The sequence below is a fragment of the Nanorana parkeri genome, unplaced genomic scaffold (genome assembly GCF_000935625.1).
Source record: "Nanorana parkeri isolate BGI_ZX_2015 unplaced genomic scaffold, ASM93562v1 scaffold174, whole genome shotgun sequence".
NCBI classification, from domain to species: domain Eukaryota; kingdom Metazoa; phylum Chordata; class Amphibia; order Anura; family Dicroglossidae; genus Nanorana; species Nanorana parkeri.
In genome coordinates this window covers 2,691,782-2,711,713 of record NW_017306442.1, presented here as the reverse complement: position 1 = coordinate 2,711,713, position 19,932 = coordinate 2,691,782, and the positions used below count along the sequence as shown (strand labels likewise).

Sequence of the window (19,932 nt, the reverse complement as noted above, 5' to 3'; positions counted from 1 at the left end):
GACCGAGCCTCGGTGTTTGGCTAGTTGGGGGGAGCCTAGAGAAAAAGAAGAGGGCCCGCCACCAGCAGCTGCCTCATGTGTTTTTGACACTTGCGGACCACAGTTTAGACAGAAAGATGGTGAAGACGCTGTAGTGGGGGGGCGGGGGGGGGGGTGGCCAGTCAGGGAACTCCATGTGCTTGCACTATTTTTTCTGAGCGCACCAGAACTGCAGGCATTGATTTGCCATGCGTTCCGGTGCAGGCGATCGCACTGCGGCCGGGAGGCGCGTCTGCGGTGCCATTGACTTTAATGCACCGCCATGCCCCCTCCCACCCCAGAACGCAGTGAGCCAGCCGGGATGCGATCTAGTGTGTTCCAGCACCAAATCGGGCCGGAACGCACTGGAGCTGGTGTGAACTAGCCCTGAAAGTTATAACATACATACTATTTATTTAATACAAAAAAAAAGTTGTCAAATTCATGTTTTTTTTTTAATGGTTTCTTGCACCGGGGCCCTGAGGTTTCCAGTTATGCCTCTGATGGCAGGTCTAGCATGCCAAGTAAACGTTTTACTGATCTTCTCACATATTTAGGAGCTGCCTAATTCCAAACAGCTTGTGTAAATACATTTTGAAATGCCAACATATGTGGGGAAAAGGGCGAACTTCAGATAAATCCACATTGCAGGTTCTTTTGTATATTATTGACAAGGTATTTAACACAGTATATTCACACTAGATTAGGTGTTTTCTATACTTGGTCTATTATCTGTCACCATCGTGATGTTTGCAGCAAGGTTATGAGATATTCCAAATGTAATCTGGCAAAATCCAAGCATATCCTCTCCCACGCTGGAGTATCAAACACTGGCACCTACGTAGAAGTCTAAATAGATATATGAGTGGGTACAAACTTGCCATGCAAAATATTCACCCTAGGAACAGGCAAACATGGGAGGGAGAATTCTATAAATGTTTTTGGCTATTTGTGTGAATAAACACCAACTCCAGTGTAAATCCCTGACAAAAGCTTCAATGGTGGAACATAGGGAAACTGAGCACCCTTGTCTATTGTACCATTTGGCTCAATAACCTTTTCTACATCTGGAAAGCATGCCAAGTGTTCCCTTTTGATGCCTATGTGTATAAAGCCTGAAGTTGTGTAATCGGGACAGGAAGTTAAAGAGGAACTTTACTCATCTTAAAAAGGCACCTTTAGAAATGTTTTTAATGGCAATTGCAGGCTTTTAATTCTTTGCATATTGTATTTTTCTTTTCCTCCCCAATCCCCCTTTTCAGGTGGCCATTTTCACTAAGGGCAAGTGATCCATCTTACTTTACTTCCTGGAACTCTGGGTCTGCCTCCTTAAACATGTGACAGTGCACATTATCTCAGAAGGGAAAACATGCCTTTCCCCCTGAGATCCTACAAGATTTTGCCGTTTACAGATGAGATTTCCTAGGAAGACATTGGTGATGTAGCCTTCCCAGGATGCATCTGTGAGTCCAGGGGTACATCACTAGTGCCTCGCTCAAACAGGAAGTGAAAAAACAGTAATTGTAATTAAAAGTACAAAATGTTTGCTTCACTAATAAATGTAAGATGATTTCATATCAGCATACAGAGCTGTGTGCTGATGTGATTGTTTAGTGAAAGGGCATAAAGGTCCACTTGAAGGACAATCGCCCCAATGATGACACTGACAACAGTAGGAACTCAATAGAGACTCTATCCTAGGCTATCCTAAATTGAAAAAAATGTTTGGTTGACATGTGTTTTCATATGCTATGCTAAGATAAAGTCAGTGAGGCACTAAAGGGTAGGAAAAGACATTGTAAGAGTTGAAAGCAGATATTAGAGGATCTACTTGAGTAAGTAGCAATAGTAAAGGCATTATTGGAATATATGTCTATTAAAATGATGGAGCATGCAGCAGATCTGACTAATACAGGATTAGCAATGCTTCATTTGTTCTATCTGTTCATAAGAAATACTTGGGAGTACAGCGATGAAGGAAAACTTCAAGGGTTCCCTTTACAGTAAACGTGTTTCCTACTTTCTGCTGTTTCTGGTATGTGCCTTGCCAGGCATTTAATGAGCATGAACCTAAGTAACACACATGGTTCAGACCATAAGTACTGAATTAATCATACACAAGCTGTGATACCTAGAAAATATATTACACACATTAATTTTTAAGAATTTAAAAGTTACTTTCCTACTTATTATTCTTGTTCTCATGCACATTTTTTTATTTTGTTAGGCTCGGTCTTTTATGGTGGTAGTACTGTCCAATCACTGTTTCTACAATATATGTTGATTATTAGCAATGCACCGGTGTCAACGCTAACTGTCATATATGATTATGATTAAATAAGGCAAAGCCTTTGCCTTGGGACTAGGGAAATGTGAGTGGGTGAATCCTATCTTTCCCACATGTCGGGACAAGCTTTGCTGAAACTCTGCATTGAAGTCTAGATTGGCCATTTTGAATATATAAGTCACCTGCACTCCATACAGCTTTGTGAACTTGCAAGATGGTGGTGCTCATAGTGATAACACGGATGGCACCATTAGGAACTCCAAGGTGAAGATTAGATAATCAACAGCACACATGAAGTAGTATCATAAATCCTTGTTCAATTTATGAAGTCGTTGTCACACTGTCATAAAACGTCAATGTTTCGGGGCCAAGCAGGGTCCCTTTTTCAGGGTGACATAGTGACACTTCCATACCATATACCACACACATACACTGAGTGGCCAGATTATTATGACCACCCCATCAGTACTTCGTTGGGCCACGAGATGACTCCACAAGATGATGTTATATATAAATATATAATACATTGCTAATATGGAAAGTTAAGGTAAACTTTTCTGCAGCCAGGTATGCTGAACTGGTCTCCCATGCTTCCTGTGAAGACAACAACCCTATGGCTGATGACAGAAGATGTTGGCAGGCTCTGAACAAAGACTGTCATTAGTATGGAGCCGTGGAGTTGTCAGTATCCTGCAAATAGCCGCCTGACCTTGGGCCTTCTGCGTTCTCTGGGCCCCGGTACTGCAGTGTCCCCAAAAACAGTGACCTATAGCTACTACAATTACAGAGGACCCTCATGAAGAAAGTTTCCCTGACAGAATTGGAGCTGTGAAATAAGTGAGCAGCAAGTTATAGCCTGGGGTCACAGACCCCCTATAACTGGAGTATATGCAAATTAGTACCCTTGCAGTTCTGGAGTTTAGATGAATATGCTGGAAGGGACAGTCACAACATCACTAGAGGCTTTCATTTAGCAGGGACCCATACATAGTTATTACTTTCTGTTTGGTAACAGTGGTTGCATTCATATCAATAGTTGTTGTTTGGTACATGCCATACGATTGATTGCAGGAACCTTAGAAAACATAATAATTGTAAGAATTAAATAAAATAATTTTCATATTTCACATTTGTGATTGCAGATTTGCCCAGAGCCTGATTCTAGTTTGCATGATATATCTGGGTTGTTTCTTAAAGTGTGTCTCAGGGAAAAAAACTAAAAACAAAACAATATGCAGTAAATCTATGCAATAAATGCACATTTTCCCCTGAGAAATCAGCTTTCAGTAACTTGGCCAAGGCAGAGCAACCAATGCTTTGGTCCGTCACCTGTGTTTTCATGTACGATTGCTCTGTGTCACCTGTTTACATAATATACAATAAATGTGTTTTTATTATATTTTATCATAGTAATTCAAGTTTTTTTCTCTACTTGTATTTGTAGCTTTTGGTCAACCTGCAGCTAAAGGTAAAAGGCCAAAAGAACCAGCAGAGAATAAGATTAAACCAGGAATAAAGAAACTGAAACCAAAAGTTACCAAATTAAAGGAATCCACAGAGCCCATCACCAAAGTGCAATCCATCATGACCCAAGTCATGGACAAAGGCCGTTTCCAGAAACCCCCACCTATGCTCACTATGTCTGCAGGGCAGAGCATGGAGCTGAGATGTAAGGGAGACAAAATAGTATGGAGCTACCCAGAATACCTGGACACATTCAAAAACTCCAGACTCAGGTAATAAAAGTAAAAGAACTAGAAATACTGATGTCTTTATTATAGTACAAAGCACAAAAGACAATGGTGAACAGCATGTTGAACAATCAATCAGGTGCCCACACATGAAGGCTGGATTTCCTGGCTGCTTTCAAAGTAAGGCAGGGTAATTTATAGAAGATATGGCCAAAAAAGACTTTAAAACAACTTTACATAATTGAGAATACTAAAACAAAATTCTGATCTATAGTTAATCTGGTTAATATAGGTTTTTCTACATCATTGATCTTATGCTCTATTTTATTAATAATTAACTATTTGGTTATTGAAAACTAGGAGTTGGTTTGGGATAAACATAATTTGCCAATTTGCAAATCATTAGAGGTTGTCAGGCACATGTATTCTTAGTCATGTGGAATAGGAGATTACATGTACATTTTTATGGTATATTTATGAGCTCACGTTTTTTTATTGCACAACGTTTTTCATATTTTGTTCCATGTCATTGCAAAGATTATTGTAAGTCATTTTGAACAGTGTATTAGATAATAGTTTGACCTTCCTCTTGGGGAAAGCAAAGTGTAAGTCTATATACAAGACAGTTCTTGCTAAGCATGTAGACACAGCACTGTGCTGTTCATAAAATAAAAGTGCAGGAACTGAGTGAAGTATCTAATTTTCACAGTTTTGTGAATTCTTGAATAACTATGTTACCTAATTGATGAGTGATTGTATGTTTTGCAACTAAAGCTGGCCATACATGCTTTTTTGAACTTTTGTTTGATTTTCTCCATAGTGTACAACCATTCAGTTTAATAATTAAAACAATTAAAAAACACACTCACAATTTCCAGTTCTATTGCTAGCACTAGCTGATGTGTTTGATTTCCTCCTTCTCTCCTGGTCTCTCTGGGAGCTAGGATTGTGCAGCCAAAAAATGAAAACATCACTGACTCTGCCCTGTGCATTACATCACTTCCTCAAAATTGGTCACTATGGAGATTCCTTCTTTTCTCCTTTAACTGCATTAATGTGGAATATTCAAGAGAAATTTAAGGATCCATAGGTGGAGGAGTGGAGTTTTCATGCCATAAGTTGGGAAAAGTGCTTTCTGACCTTTTTGATTTAAGGTCAACTTGTTACGGTGAGTTTACTGAAGTTGTTTTGCACATCTTATGACACCTGGGAGATTACTGGAGTTTTGCACATCGATCCTTGGTTGCTACCTGTTACCACAGTTGGACATCTGCACAATATTATGACCTGTATTTAATTATCACAGACAGATATTAGCATTCGTTTATATCTTATAGGCTATACTTGCACAATTATATGAATTATATTGGCTGGATTTCTATCTTGATAATATTGAACACAGGAGCACATGCTGATCACTATTTTGTTTGTTTGACTATTCTATATTTTTCTTGGCATTATACATACAGCAGGATTTTCTGATTTTGATTTATTTCACGTAGGTTTTATAATTTTAACAGGAGCACTGTAATTAAACTGTTATACACATATATTAAAATATACTAGAATGTACTTTTATATCCAATCTTGCATCTATTATACAGAAACCTTTGTTTGTATTGTTCTTTCATACATTCCTATAACATAAATAGTTGTTTAAAAGAATTAATGTTCGCGACTACAAAAGAAAGATTTTCGGATAAAACTTTTTCTAGCAAATGCACATTACAAAAAATATGTACGATTTTTCCCAAACAGAAATCACATTCACTAGGGCTGCAGTTTTAGTTTTATTATCTGAAAGTGGGTGTTGGCAGATAAGGTTTACTAATGAAAATTAGCATTACTCATTCACTTAGCTTGATCCCATGAGATCCCATGGGAGACATTTAGAAATTTGTGTAATTCTCTTAATTTTACCTAAAATACTCTGTAGAAGTCATTCAACTGCCACTTAGTCCACCATAAGGTTTGTAGGGCATAAACAATGGTAGATAGCTTTATGGCATCATAGGCAAAGAACAGTTTGTTACCTAGGTTGTATATTTTTATTTGATAGTCCTCTGATCTCCGTCTACTCCTTTTCAGGGACAAATGATCTCTCAGCACGTGTATAATTATGGACTGTGGTCAACACATATCAAATGAAACCTTTTCTGAGAGAGATAAGAAAGGTGTCATTGCTACTTCTTATTCTGCCAATGTTAGTTTTCTGTCTGCCATGTTTAACCTCTTGCATGGGACAAGGATGCAAATACGAATGTCTTTGTTTTCCCCAACAGATATGCTATCTTGTTCCAGGTCAATGACTCAAACCTTATTGAACCCTGTTGGTCAGTGTACTAGCCAGACAACTAGCATCTTTAAAAGGGTATTGGCAATGGTGGACTCCATGTGTTTCCCAGGAAAGATTTACTGAAAAACAAAAAGTCCAGACTAAAGCTTTAGTTAGTTCAGGTAAGGTAGGATGGCTAACCCCAAAAAATCCCGGTACACTTACCAGCTAGCCTGCAAAAAACAAATTACACTATTGAACAATTTGCGTTGAAAACAGCGGTTTTAGTTGCGCATTTGCAAAGTATGTGGAAGCCACACTGCCTTGTCAAGGCCCCCCTCTGTGTAGTGTGGTCCTAACTCTAATCTATGAGAAATTCCATCTTGGAGCCTATAAAGCAAAGGATAAATTGAGTGCAGGCATGCCTGGAGGCAGCCCATTCCTCCTTAAAGGCACAGGTACACACTAGAAGGCTAGCACAGCCCAATGGCAGCTGAAGAACCCTAGTGTGTCCCCACGCCAAATGCAGCAAGCTAAACAGAAATGGCAACACCACCAATCAATTTAAAGCTAGCTTCTTTTTTTTTTTTTGTACTGTGCAATGTCCTTCCATTTGCATCATACTTAAAAAAAACCTAGCTATAACATGATTAGTGCAGTTGCCATTTTTGTTAAGTTAGGAGGGCTACGCTGAAATTTTGGGTTACCATCATGTCACTGATCCAGAGCTCTAAAGATCCCATGCTGAGCAACTTCCTCCTCCATGTTGTAGTGCAGCTGTTCTCCTGTCTACTTGTGTGTGTCATTAAAATTTCCCTTGTAGAAGTCAAAGGCTCTTTCAGTTTCGGAGGAAACTTTGGGACCTTCAGGTGCCATTTCGCTGACACTAAATAATATTTACATCTCAATACTCCTGCTGCACAATTACACCTAAACCTTTAGCCCAAAGTTCTCTTTTAAAGCCAGGTGCTGCTACATAGGAGGCAGTAGCTCAAAGGATATCCAGGGGCCTTAAGAAATCCTGTTACAATATCACAAGTGAACGCAAATGTCCCATAAGTATTCATACTTTCTTCCAAGAGAAATATACAGTACACACTAACCACAAATTCTATTGCCTGATGGGAGCCTGATGTACCCCATATTTTAACACATTATGTGGGTTGCTGTAAAATATTACTGGAAACAAGAACGCCCCAGTGATTAGATTTCTGTATTGTGCCAGAACATGTATTTTTAACAAATTTCTTCATGTTTTTTTGAATGCTGAGCAGGCAAGTTCACCACATGTCATTATAAGATCTTAGCATTTCTGGAATTCCACATTTTCACCCTTCCCTCTGGTCAATTTTTCTTAGAAGTAATTTAATTTGTGCTCTGTTTTCTTATGGCCCATCTAACTGTAAAATGGTATTTTGATTCACAGCTGACACAAAGTTTCTTGGCATTACAAAATAGTGGGAGCAATTTACAACAGACGCGTGTAGTGTGAAATGTGAAGTTTATTTTTCCTTTTATACTCTGTATGTGCTTAAAGTACTGTACATGCAGACCTAATTACTAAAATCCCCTAAGCTTTAACATGCTCATGTAAATTCAAAGTCATTTTCAGATCTTTTAATCTTGGGCTTTCATTAAAATAATAGCTGGTGATCCTGACATGAAGGCCAATATTAAAGCACTTCCTGTTATAGTGTGACGATGCTCTGTCCCTGTCTCCTAGTTGTGCTCCTGTGTTGACACCCATGGCTCCGTTGCGTGTCACCATCATGGAAGCTACAAATGCTGTTTATGGACTGGTGTATTGTGTACTAACTTTGTTTTTATATGGGCTACTGTTCTGTGAGTTGTGCTTTTTTTTGTTTTGGACCCCTTTGTGGGTAGTTATCTTTGTTCCTTTTGATTATAAAAATGTAACAAAAACTTACTGAAAGTGAAAGCTACAAATGCCATGCAGCTGGAGTGTTTGCATGTGGACAAGAAGCAGCAGCAAAAAAGCAACAAAGGATTAAAACAAAGTATTTTACATGGTGCTGATCCATTAGAGTTTGCTTACTCTATTATAAGGAACTCTTTACACTATGTTGTGCTGCAGTAATGCATGTTCTGTAATGCACTTTATCTTGTGTTGAGGTGTGCTGTGTTACCACAGCCATTAATTTTGTGCACTGCAGTAAAGCATGAAGTACTGTATGCTTTACCACAGTGCTCATTCATTGATGCTGGATAGTATAGCTCTCACTATACTTCCAACCTGTTGCAACTATGAGAGCTGTGGCATTCATACATGGAAGCCACAGTGTGGTTTGCTTGGCCCTCTCACCCCTTGCCCATTCACAGAACACTTGGTGTACTGTAAATGTACAAGGGGAAAGGAGGGGCAGATAAAGGACAGTGTGGCTTCTATATATCAGAGCAGCGGCCCTCATATTGCAGCACCAGACGTATATTGAGAGCTATACTATCCAGCCTAAATGAAAGTGTAAACCAGCTTTTATCTGTCACGGCACAATTAATAAAAATGCAAAATCTTGAGGCACCCCAGTCTAAAATGTAAAAAGCGTAAATGTAAAAAAAGATGCATGGGCCTAGAAAATCCATACTGGACCCCTATCTGAGATAGGGGTCTGGTATGGGCTTAAAGGGGGGACCCTACACAAAAACACACAAAAAGGAGTTACCTCTTCACATCAAAGTCCCTCCTTCACATTTGGAGCCCCTTCACATAAGAGCCTCCCCTTTCAGATGAGAATCCCCCCTTTCATATCAGAGTCCCCCCTTCCACATTAGGAATCCCCCTCTTTTTTACATCCTCTCTCACAATAGGAGCCACCTAAACATGAGAAGTACCCTTTACATCAGAACCCCCTAATTTTACATCAGAGTCCTTCACTTTCATATCAGAATGCCCCTCTTCACATGAGAAAACCGCCCTTCACATGAGGAGCCCTCATAACATCAGAAGCCCCCCTTCACATCAGAAGCCCCACTTCCCATCAGATTCTCCCCTTTACAGCAGGAGCATGGCAGGGAGTGGGAGGTAGAGCAGGCCTGGACAGAGGCGAACTTCCATCCATTTCTGAATGGATCCCACCCTCCCTGTATTAGTGCAATTTGTTTTTATGGTGATGTCGGCCAACTCACTTGCACCATGAAAAGGCAGGATACTGTGGGAAAATTTTCGAGGCAACCCCAAGGAACAGCACCCTGGTTTAGAAAGGCTGGTGTACATATTAAAAACGCACAGCAATAGTTAAAGTGGTATACACCTCCATGTGACTTAACATTTTTTAACACTGCAGGTATTAAAAAAAAATCCTAAAGGTCTGATTTAACCAGTGCAACAGCTATGTATACATTTTAGTAGCCCAAGATGTGATTTTTGTGGGGGGCAGAAACCTTCTGCCAGCAGCAAATGATTGTTTGAAGTTTTTACTATTACAAAAGTTGACAGATATGTCTTCATCAAAAAGTAGAATATTCCATAATTTCCACCTACTGGCATTTCATTATTTTGAACAATGATTTCAGGAGAATGGTCGCTTATCAGAAATTTTCATTGAAGTAGCATTTAAATATAAAGAAGGTTTTTTACAGGAATGTGTTTTTGCTGGCAAAACTGTGTTGAGACTGTACTGCCAAATGTGTAAGCTTGGATAGGCTTTATTTTATTAGAAAACAGATTTATATGGTACGTATAATCTCTCTTCTTATCTAGCTATCCAATAGTATGGACAGAAAGACTGTGGTATTATTTTAGAGCTTCTAGCTATTTGCTAGTCTAAACCAGTGTTTCTCAACCTTTCTTTCAGTCATGGCACCCTTTGAAAGTATGCAAAATCTTGAGGCACCCCTGTCTAAAATGTCATAGATTTTAAGGGAGACAGCATGCAAGAACACACAAAAAAGTGGGTTTCCCCTTCACATCAAAGTGCCCCCTTCAAATCAAGATTCCCCCCTTCACATCAGTCACCTTTTACATGAGTACCTCCCCTTTCACATCAGAAGCGCCTCTTTCATATCAGAGCCCCCCATTTCACATTCGAGTTCCCACTTTACATCAGGATGCCCCTTCACATCAATCTTCATCCCCCCCCCCTTCACTATCACAGTCCCACTACCACAAAATTTTGAGGCACCCTAAAGCAGCCAGAAGGCACATCAGGGTGTCACGGCACCCTGTTTGAGAAAGGTCGGTCTATGGCTAGTTAGTTATGTGCTCATAATTCAGCCTGCATGGAACAAGGTGGTCTAGACATACAGTACAACTCAACTATGGACCCTATTTTTAGATTTGGGTATATCAATACACTTTAATCAATATAAATATGTATATTCCATGAAACCTCATGTTGGTATAAAGATAGCAAGACTCAGTTAACACTAAACATAGATCCATTAAAAACACATATAAAAAGCACTGAGGAAATCCAAAAAATATGTAAATAACAGCCAGCACTGTTAGGGAAAGTATCATACACTCCAAATGGAAAAGACCAGAGTCTTACAACTCAAAGTAAACATCTGAAGTATAGGGCTCAGTAAAAATTGAGAGTTCAAGTACTTATGTAAATAAGATAAAGGGAAAATGTTATACATACTAGAGAGTAATAAAGCCATGAAGCAATCTAGAACCACCTGCCCCCTACAGTGCCAATTCATTTACCTTGTTTCATATTCTGTGGTATGCATTATTTATTTTATTTTCTAGAACCTGTACCTGAAATGGGGGAAGAAAAAGCACACCATGCTTGCCTCTCAGGTTCCTCTATTGGAGTCTGCACTCTAATACACTCTAATGCACTTCTGTTCTATCATTGCTCTTACTGAGAGAGTGCTGCTGCTGTCTTTGATCCCAGTCAGCTAATAGCAGGTAATAGAGTAGAGTTAGCAGGTCAGGGCTTCAGTAATAAAAGTGATTAGCCAAAGACTTTAGCCATAGGCCACGTAAAAAAAAAAGGTTTAGTCTGTATGTAAATGTATACAGTATGAGAGTATGCTTTCAAAAACAATGAAAACACAGCATTAATTCTCCTAGATACACTTGCACAGAGTTTTTTTTAGGCTGTTCCAGATATATTGGACAACTAACTATAGTTCTTCTGTAAGCTGTCTTAGTTGTCTCTCTGTAATCCCAGACAGACTTATTGATGTTAAGATCAGGGCTCCGTAGGGCCATACCATCCCTTCCAAGACTTTTGTTCTTTTACTCAATGAAGATAGTCCTTTATATTATTATTATTTTACAGGATTTATATAGCGCCAATAGTTTGCACAGCGTTTTACAATATAAAGAAGATATTACAATCACGATACAATTCAAGACAAGTTGGATAAGAAGGGCCCTGCCCGTGGGGGCTTACAATCTAAAAGGGAGGGGCAAGTGATACATGAGGAGGTAGCTGTGTGGGATGAGGGATGGATAGTGGTGTTATCAATCCGAAGGGAAAGGTTGGGGGAAGGTGCACGGACGGGAGGAAATATCATGAGCTCAGTTTTTGAAAGGTTGAGTTTTAAGAAGTATTGTGACATCCAGACTGATATGTCAGTTAGTAGATTAGTGACACGGAAGGACACTGAGGGGGTGAGTTGTGGAGTAGAAAGATACATTTGAGTGTCAGCGGCATAGAGATGGTGTTGGAAGCCATGTGAGGTTATTAACTGACAAAGGGAGGAGGTGTAGATAGAGAAGAGAAGGGGTCCAAGGACACAGCCTTGGGGGACCGCTACAGAAAGAGGAAGAGAAGAGGAGGAGTTAGATTTGTAGGGGACTCAAAAGGAGTGCTTAGATAGGTAGGAGGAGAATCATGAGAGAGCAGAGTCATGTAGGCCAAGCGAGTGGAGTTTTTTGAGGAGGAGCAGGTGGTTCACAGTGTCAAAAGCAGCAGAAAGGTCTAATAGCAAGAGTAAGGAGTAGTGGCCATTGTTTTTAGCAGTTACTAAGTCCTTAGTAATTAGAGGGCAGTTTCAGTGGAGTGTTGAGGGCGAAAGCCCGACTGTAAGGGGTCCAGAAGGTGTTATCAGCGAGGTGGCAGCTCAGGCGGCTGTAGATAAGGCATTCTAGGAGTTTGGAGGTGAATGGTAGTAAGGAGATTGGCCTGAGATTGTTGAGGTTGGAAGGGTCCAGTGAGGGTTTTTGGGGTATTGGGGTGACCAGTGCATGCTTTAGAGGGGGAGGGAAAAATGCCAGTAGAGAGGGAAAGATTGAAAATGTGAGTAAGAGAGCGTGGTATAGAGTAAGAGGGTGACCAAAGTAGTGATGAGGGAACTGGGTCCAGGAGGCAGGTGGTGAGGTGGGTGTCAGAGAAAAGTTTTGTAACCTCCTCTGTGGTGACAGGGTCAAAAGAGGAAAGTATCAAGTGTGATGGTGGGCCTGGTACATTATTAGCGGAAGTTGATTGGACAGTGGCGATATGATCCCGAATTGTATCTATTTTGTTTTTGAAATGAATGGCAATGTACTGGGCAGTGAGTGAGTTAGTGGGTGGTGGTGGTGGAGGACATAATAGAGAGTTAAAAGTAGAAAAGAGTTGACGAGGTCTGGATGAGAGTGTGTTAATGAGAGTGACAAAATAAGTCTGTTTGGCAGCACAGAGGGAGGAATTATATTTTAGGAAGGCAGCTTTATACACTGTGAAGTCTTGCAGAGACTTAGTTTTCCGCCACAGTAATAATTTGGGATGTATGTTTCTAGGCAGCGTGGCTTCCTGACTGAGCAGGAGGCCGGGATGCCCAGCTTCCTGATTGATTAGGAAGCCAGACTGCCTAGCAACAAGTGAAACAGGCTTCCTAGTCAACCAGGAAGCCAGGAGACGGGCCATAACCCACCACCCGGCTTTCTGATTGGGAAGGAAGTCGGCTGTATGCTCCCTTGGCACTGCCGGTCAAAGGCAAATCTCCCTCTGACCGGAAGTTCCGGTATTGGGGAATGTATCGGAAACATTTGGACGAGTACCAGTACCCGCCCAAATACCCAGTATCTGCACCGACATTAGTATCAGTATCGGTACATCTATAGTGCAAATCCATTGTATTGATAGTTGTCATTCAAACGACAATCGCATTTCTGAGCCTGATGAAGGGGACCCTGCACGGCCCCAAAAGCGCTTGTCGATTGAGCGACAACTATCAATAAAATGGATTTTGTACTAACATGAAATCTGGACGCTTGTTTTGGATGATATGTACTATTGCATATAAAAGACGCCCCCACAAAACATGTCACTGGTTACCTGTGGCATTTTTTAATGGGGGCATAATTTATGTGCAATACTAAGGCCTTGTTCACACCGAAAGCGTGTACGTTCCAGAGCGGTAGCTGCTGGAACGCACCATGATCGCTGTTAAACTTCCCCCCGCGTTTAGGGGCGTAGCGTTGCATTGTATTAATTGGCACCACTTCCACGCCCCCCCCCGCCCGCAGTGCGATCAGACGTGTGGCAAAAGTGTGCAAGGGTTCCGTTTAACTGCAAATGAAAAAAATAGGGCAAGCCCAATTTTTGCGTTTGTAGTGGAACAGAACGCTGGCAAAGTTTTGCCAAGCGTTCGATCGCACTGCGGGTGTGGAAGTGGTGCCAATGAATACAATGCAATGCAACGCCCCCTCACGCCCCTAAAAGCGGGGGGGGGGAAGTTTCACAGCGATCGTGGTGCGTTCCAGCAGCTACCGCTCTGGAACGCACACACTTTCGGTGTGAACACGGCCTTAACAAGCGACGCGCCCGCCCCCCCCTCCCTTTTCAATTAATATTTTTTATTAAACACTTTAAATGTTTTAAATACCTTTTTTAGACGTCCAGAGGTCCAGGTGTGGAGAAGGACGGCGTTGGTCGCAGAAGTCCCAGGCGAGAAGAAGAAGAAGCCGCTTCAGAGTCCAGTCCCCACGCGCAGGCTGCCGGAGAATGATTTCTCCCTCGCTCCCTCTCTCTCTCTCTGATGTCACTTCCTCTCCCTAGCCGAGAACACCAGAGAGAGGGAGGGAGTGTGTGAAGACAGCGCCGCCCGGCTGCAGCCTCGATGACAGCTGATCGCGCGCCGGTGACAGCTGATCGGCCGTCGCCGACACTTCATCCACTGCCGCCGCTGACACCTCATCGCCGGCCGCCCTCCGCCACTCACAGCCCGCCGCCGCTCACAGTCGCCGTCCGCCGCCGCTCACAGTCGCCGTCCGCCGCGGCGCCGCCACTCACAGCCAGCTGTCAGGTGAGCAAGTCTGCGGCTTGAATCCTGTGCCCGGGTCTGCAAAAGGAGTGTATCCGGGCACAGGATTCCAAAACCGGACTGTCCGGGTCATTCCTGTACGGGTGGCAACCCTAGTTTGAGCCATTCTACTGCTGAAGAATTAATTTGGAACAGATGCCTCCTTGATGGTACTGCATGATGGATAGGTATGTGCTTGTAATGTTCATCACTGAGGAGACCATTAACTCTGGCCACATACCCAACCCCATGTGCAGAAATACAGCCCCAAATGTCTAAGTAACTTACACCATGCTTCACTGTTGCCTGCAGAAGCTCATCTCTGTACTGCTTTCCAGGCCTTCAGTGTACAAACAGCCTTCTGTTACAGCCTAATATTTCAAATTTGGACTCATCAGTCCAGAGCACCTGCTGACATTTTTTTGCACCCCAATGTCTTTTCTTGCATACACAAGTTGCTTAATTTTGTTTCCACATTAAAGGTATGGCTTTTTAGAGGCTAGTCTTCCATGAAAACCACTTATGTCCAGACTTCTCCAGACTTTAGATGGGTATATTAGTGTCCCACTGGTTTCTGCCATGTCTGAGCTGATGGCGCCACTGGACATCTTCTAATTGTGAAGGGAAGTCAACATGTCAGCATGTCTTATTTGCTGCAAGTTTCCTTAGCCGACCCCTGCTTTTTCAGTCCTTAACATTGCCTATTTCTTTGTGCTTCTCCATAAAGTCAACACATATAGAAACACCTGACTTCCTTGAAAATTCTGCATGTGGGAGACCATGTGGAGGGAATAAGACCACCCTTTGTCTTGTTGGTGTGCTCAGTCTTGCCATTGTATTAGATGTTTTACATTGAACTGTCTTCTGCTATCTCAACGTTCTCACCCAATTCTATTCCTTCTATACAGCTGATTCTGTTTGATTTGATGATTGTAATTTAACCTACATGTTATCTTGTTGATCACTAGTATAATTGTTTTATTATGCAGTAGACAATATGTCTGCAAAAACCTTATATGTGCAAGTATACATGGGCAAATTAATGCTGTTTTAAAGGCTTAAAGGTAAAGGGTGGACACCCCAAATACTAATTTAATTATTTTTTTCTATTATGTACTTTGCGGGTTGGTAATTGATGAATAAAAACTATTTCATTTCATCATTTTTAAAAGCATCCTCACGCTACAGCCTTTTTTTCTCAAGTGCTACATGCGGACTTTTGCACAGTACTGTATATACTAGATATTCCATGATTACATTCTTCTGTAATTCATTATATATATTGTGGCATATACACCTTTCATTATCTAGTCTCAAAAATGAAAACAAAATGCTTAAAAAATATATACTGCAGATGTAAGTAAGCAGAATGTAGAACAGTGTGTGTTCATCGGAAATGAATGCCAGGGGTATACCTTAAGAAAGTGACAACCAGTTATGAAATGCATCAGTCAAGTGAAAGTATCCCACGTTGGTTAACAAAGTAACATGCACCCAGGATGGGTATGAAGTAACCTATTGTACTCTAGGTTTGTACAAAATATTTAAGAACTAACAGTGACAGTAAACTGCAGAGGTGCCTGTGCAGATCTTAAACGATTGCTCGGCAAAGGCTATTAAGAGTAGTCACAGCAGTAGATAGTTTTAAGAGAGCAATATGTAAATGGCAGAAACCTACAGTATAGCAATGCACAAGAATGGATCAATTCAAATTAATTACACTAAAGGGAAATCTGACGAAATCTGATACACTAAAAAGTAATCTGATTGCTTGCTATGATTAGGTGTTACTGGGAAAAGGAGGGAAATTGAGATTTTCCAAATGGGGACACAAACACAAATTAATGTCTGACAGAGGTTCTTATCTGTCCATACTCTATCCAAAAACAAAAAAAAGCTATTCATGGAGGTCCAATTATTAAATTATATGTTGCAAACTTCTATTTTTTTTTTATAAATTCTTTATTTTGAAAATTTTTAACTTTTTGTATACAAAAAACATTGTTAAGAACAATTACAAAGAAGAAGGTATGACAGCTTCAAAAACATCAATGAAAAAAGAAGGTCCCAATATGTAGGGGTCCAGGAGTCAGTGAGCAAAACAACATCATGTGGTATTCCTGACGATACAAGGAGATAAATTCGCAGCATATCTATGTCATGAATACAGGTAGCAACAATGTGTTATGTTACATATAATGAAGACCATCGGGTCTACCCTACACAGGGAGAGGAAATCAGATTGAAAGAGAGATTAGTAGAATCAAAAAGACAAAAAGAGGGGAACAGTAAGTGGGGGTGGGGGGGATGGGGAAACGGGGAAAGAGGAAAGGGGGTTGGAAGGTAGGGAGGCTCCCTCTGCCATTCCAGCACTACTCAAGGGCCGGTCCCTGCCTGCAGCAGGGTGCTGTATTCAGAGGAGAGAGTGAATTCCTGCCAATAAAACCATTTAGTACAATGCTGAGCGTGCGTGCCCCTGGCAAAGGAGATCAAATCCTCCATACGTTCAATTTCACCGACCTTCCTCAGCCAGAGAGAAACCGAAGGGGGTCTGGTCTGCTTCCATAGTTCAGGGATGCAGCTTCTTGCCACGTTAAGCAGGTCAGGTAGTAGGGATTTCTTGTACTGCTTCCGGGAGATGGAGTTACAGTGTAGTAGAAGAAAGGCCGGGTCTATAGGGGCCTCCAAGTCCGTAAACTTCTGTACAAGGTTATGAATCGAGGACCAGAAAGAAGAGAGGGAAGGGCAGGACCAGGAAACATGAATTAGGTCCCCAGGTGCGCTCCCACAACGGCAGCAAGAGTTAGGAACTGATGGTAACATAGCATGTAGATGTTGGGGGGTTCTGCACCATCTGGTGAGGAGTTTGAATTTCCAATTTCCTTGATTCCTGGAATTTCGTATTTTCTTTTATTTTGAAACCAATATCTGTAAATGATATGACGGGCTTTCATGAATTAAAGAACAAATATAGAGAGCATGGTAAATTAGGCAATTAACTGCTAATGCTCTCTAGGAAACACTGCAATTGTAATGAAGTCAGAAAGTAAAATCTGTATAACTTAAAGTGGAACTCAACTCTGCCTGTACTTACATCTGCTCCAACTCCCTTGCTGGCGCCAACATCTTCTCCCTGGTTTCTTACGGGTTTGGGGCCCGTGGCCATGACCACCTTGATTGGCCGGCATTGGATGATGAAAGATGCCTGGTTTGTACACTGAGCTTTGTATGTGTATAGTGAAGGTTGTGAGGAAGAAGGTAAGAAGCCTTCATTGCAGAATAAACATAGTAATTCTCTTCTGTAATAAAAATTGTAAAACAATTCCTGCTTGCAGTTTTTTAAATATAGACCATAGTTTTGCGTTAATTATTGCTATGCAATCTATAGCAGCAAAAAGCTCCTGATGTGTGGCATGGATGGGTCTACCCCTGCACTGCAAGGGTTAAGTGCTTGTTTTTGTCTAGGGACGAAGATAACAGAGATATACTCACCTGAACCTCACAGCTGGCTGGCTGCTAGACCAGTCCCTTCTGCCTCCCTCCTCCTCCGCTCCAGTGATGTAATGTCCCTTGGTGTCCTCATGTCCTATACACTCTGTAGGATGTTATGACTCACAGGACCTTAGACCACCCACACCTCAACAACCCCCCCCCCCCCATTCAACCCTCTACGTTTTGTCTGTCGTCTAGTGATACTGGAACACATTGATCATACTGGAACACACCTGCAGATGATACTGGAGCACACCTGCAGGTGCTCCCAAGATGGACTTCAATCTTACGTTTAGTTTACTGATTTGTATTGAAATTGTAGTCCACTATGGGAGCCCCTGGAAGTAGCCACTGCTCAAAGCTCACTCCCATGATGGACTACAATCTCAATACAAATAAGTAAACGAAACATTAGTTTGTAGTCTATCATGGGAGCGAGCTTGGAGCGGTGGCTACTTTACACCACACACAGGGACCATGGGGAACATAAGTAGCCACCCTCCAGAAGGAAGGACAGTGTCAGCACCAATTCAGAGATGATTTGAGGATCTACAGCCGAGTGATGCACAAACAAGATACATTTTTTGTTAATATTTAAGATATTTAATTGCATTTTTGAGATTTATCTCCTAAGTTTAGTGTCACTCTAAGTTTCCACTTTGTTTCTGCCCAGAAGCTCCAGATAAGAAAATCGGGCTGTTATCACTGGAAGCTCCATTAAATAATGTGACTTCACATATGCTGGCCTGCACTGATATAAAACCAACAGCAGTTACATGTTTCTGCTTCTTGGTAACAAACATATTACAAGGTACATGGTCAAATCCGTAACAGTCATATTTTGGTCTCTTAGGACACAGCTTAAACAGAACCAGAATAGTCAGCCAAAAATGCTCTTTGTAAGTCCTCATGCTGAAAATGATTAAATAAACCATACATTACTTAACACAACTTTTATAATGACTAAGTACAATAGTGAGATATTAAGTTATCAGCTCACAGATGCATTAGGCTTGTGCTTGTATTACCGTGCAGTATGTACTAGTTTCAATGAGTAAATATTATACTTTTAATTAAATAAAGGTTTTATCGCACAGATCACTTACATTTTTTGCATGCATGATGTAGGGCACATTCACACAACTGCTCATGGCCATACACTAGTTATCAATAAATGGGATTTAAAGAAACAATACAACAAAACATTTCTACATCCCTTACCATGATCAGTTTACTCCATTTATAGTGTCCTAACACTGCACTCACACCTCAAAGCACCTGTGTCAGCTGCATACCTCTAGATATAATATATAAATGTATGCATGTGTTCCCTAAGGCCTGCGTAAACCTGCACTGCAATTTTTGGTTTTACTGTAGTGCTCTGATTTTGCCAGTAGGGTGTTCTCAGTGGCTGTCTATGATGTTTCTGCCAGACTGCGTTGAAATCTTCAGAGGGCTGTGTGAAGGATACATTATGGTTAGCCTTCATGTTGGTTGGTTAGCCAATTGTTGAGGGTGGGTTGGCCCTAGCTGTCAAAAAACTCCTGAGAATGCTGTCAGAGAGGCGGTTGTAGTCTGTTACCTGTAGGATGTTACCTGTTACTGGGTGCTGGGCTTCTGCCCAGGCCTGAGGGCCATGTCTCTCTGGGCTACCATGTGCTACTGATTGCTACTGGATTCTACTGGTTTTCTAAAAAGGACCTCACCCATGTTGATCTGGCTACTACCAGGGATTCCCTAGGGACACTGGAGCGCACATAATTCTCCACTGTGATACCTGCCTTACCTAGGGTGACCATTCGTCCCGGATATCCAGGGACAGTCCCCGGATTAAGGAGACCATGCCCGGACAAATCATGTCCCCGGGAACATAATAATTTTTTTTTTTATACTCACCTGATCCCTGGATACGGTTGCCACCTGTCCGGGATTCACTTGCGGCGGGCAGCGTGTGGGGGGGGGCGGGGGGC

At 41.5% G+C, this 19,932-nt stretch overlaps 1 protein-coding gene across 2 annotated transcripts in view; it reads left to right on the top strand.

The window, feature by feature from the left end:
* The window catches only part of PDGFRL (platelet derived growth factor receptor like), an 83,946-nt gene that overhangs the window by 11,181 nt on the left and 52,833 nt on the right, over positions 1 to 19,932 (top strand). For both annotated transcript variants that reach the window (XR_001941148.1, XM_018554804.1), the window contains exon 2: positions 3,750 to 4,041. Coding sequence is in view for 1 of the 2 variants with exons in the window: in XM_018554804.1 (XP_018410306.1) it covers positions 3,750 to 4,041 (292 nt within the window). In the remaining variant the exon portion in view is untranslated. The remainder of the gene's footprint in view (positions 1 to 3,749; positions 4,042 to 19,932) is intronic.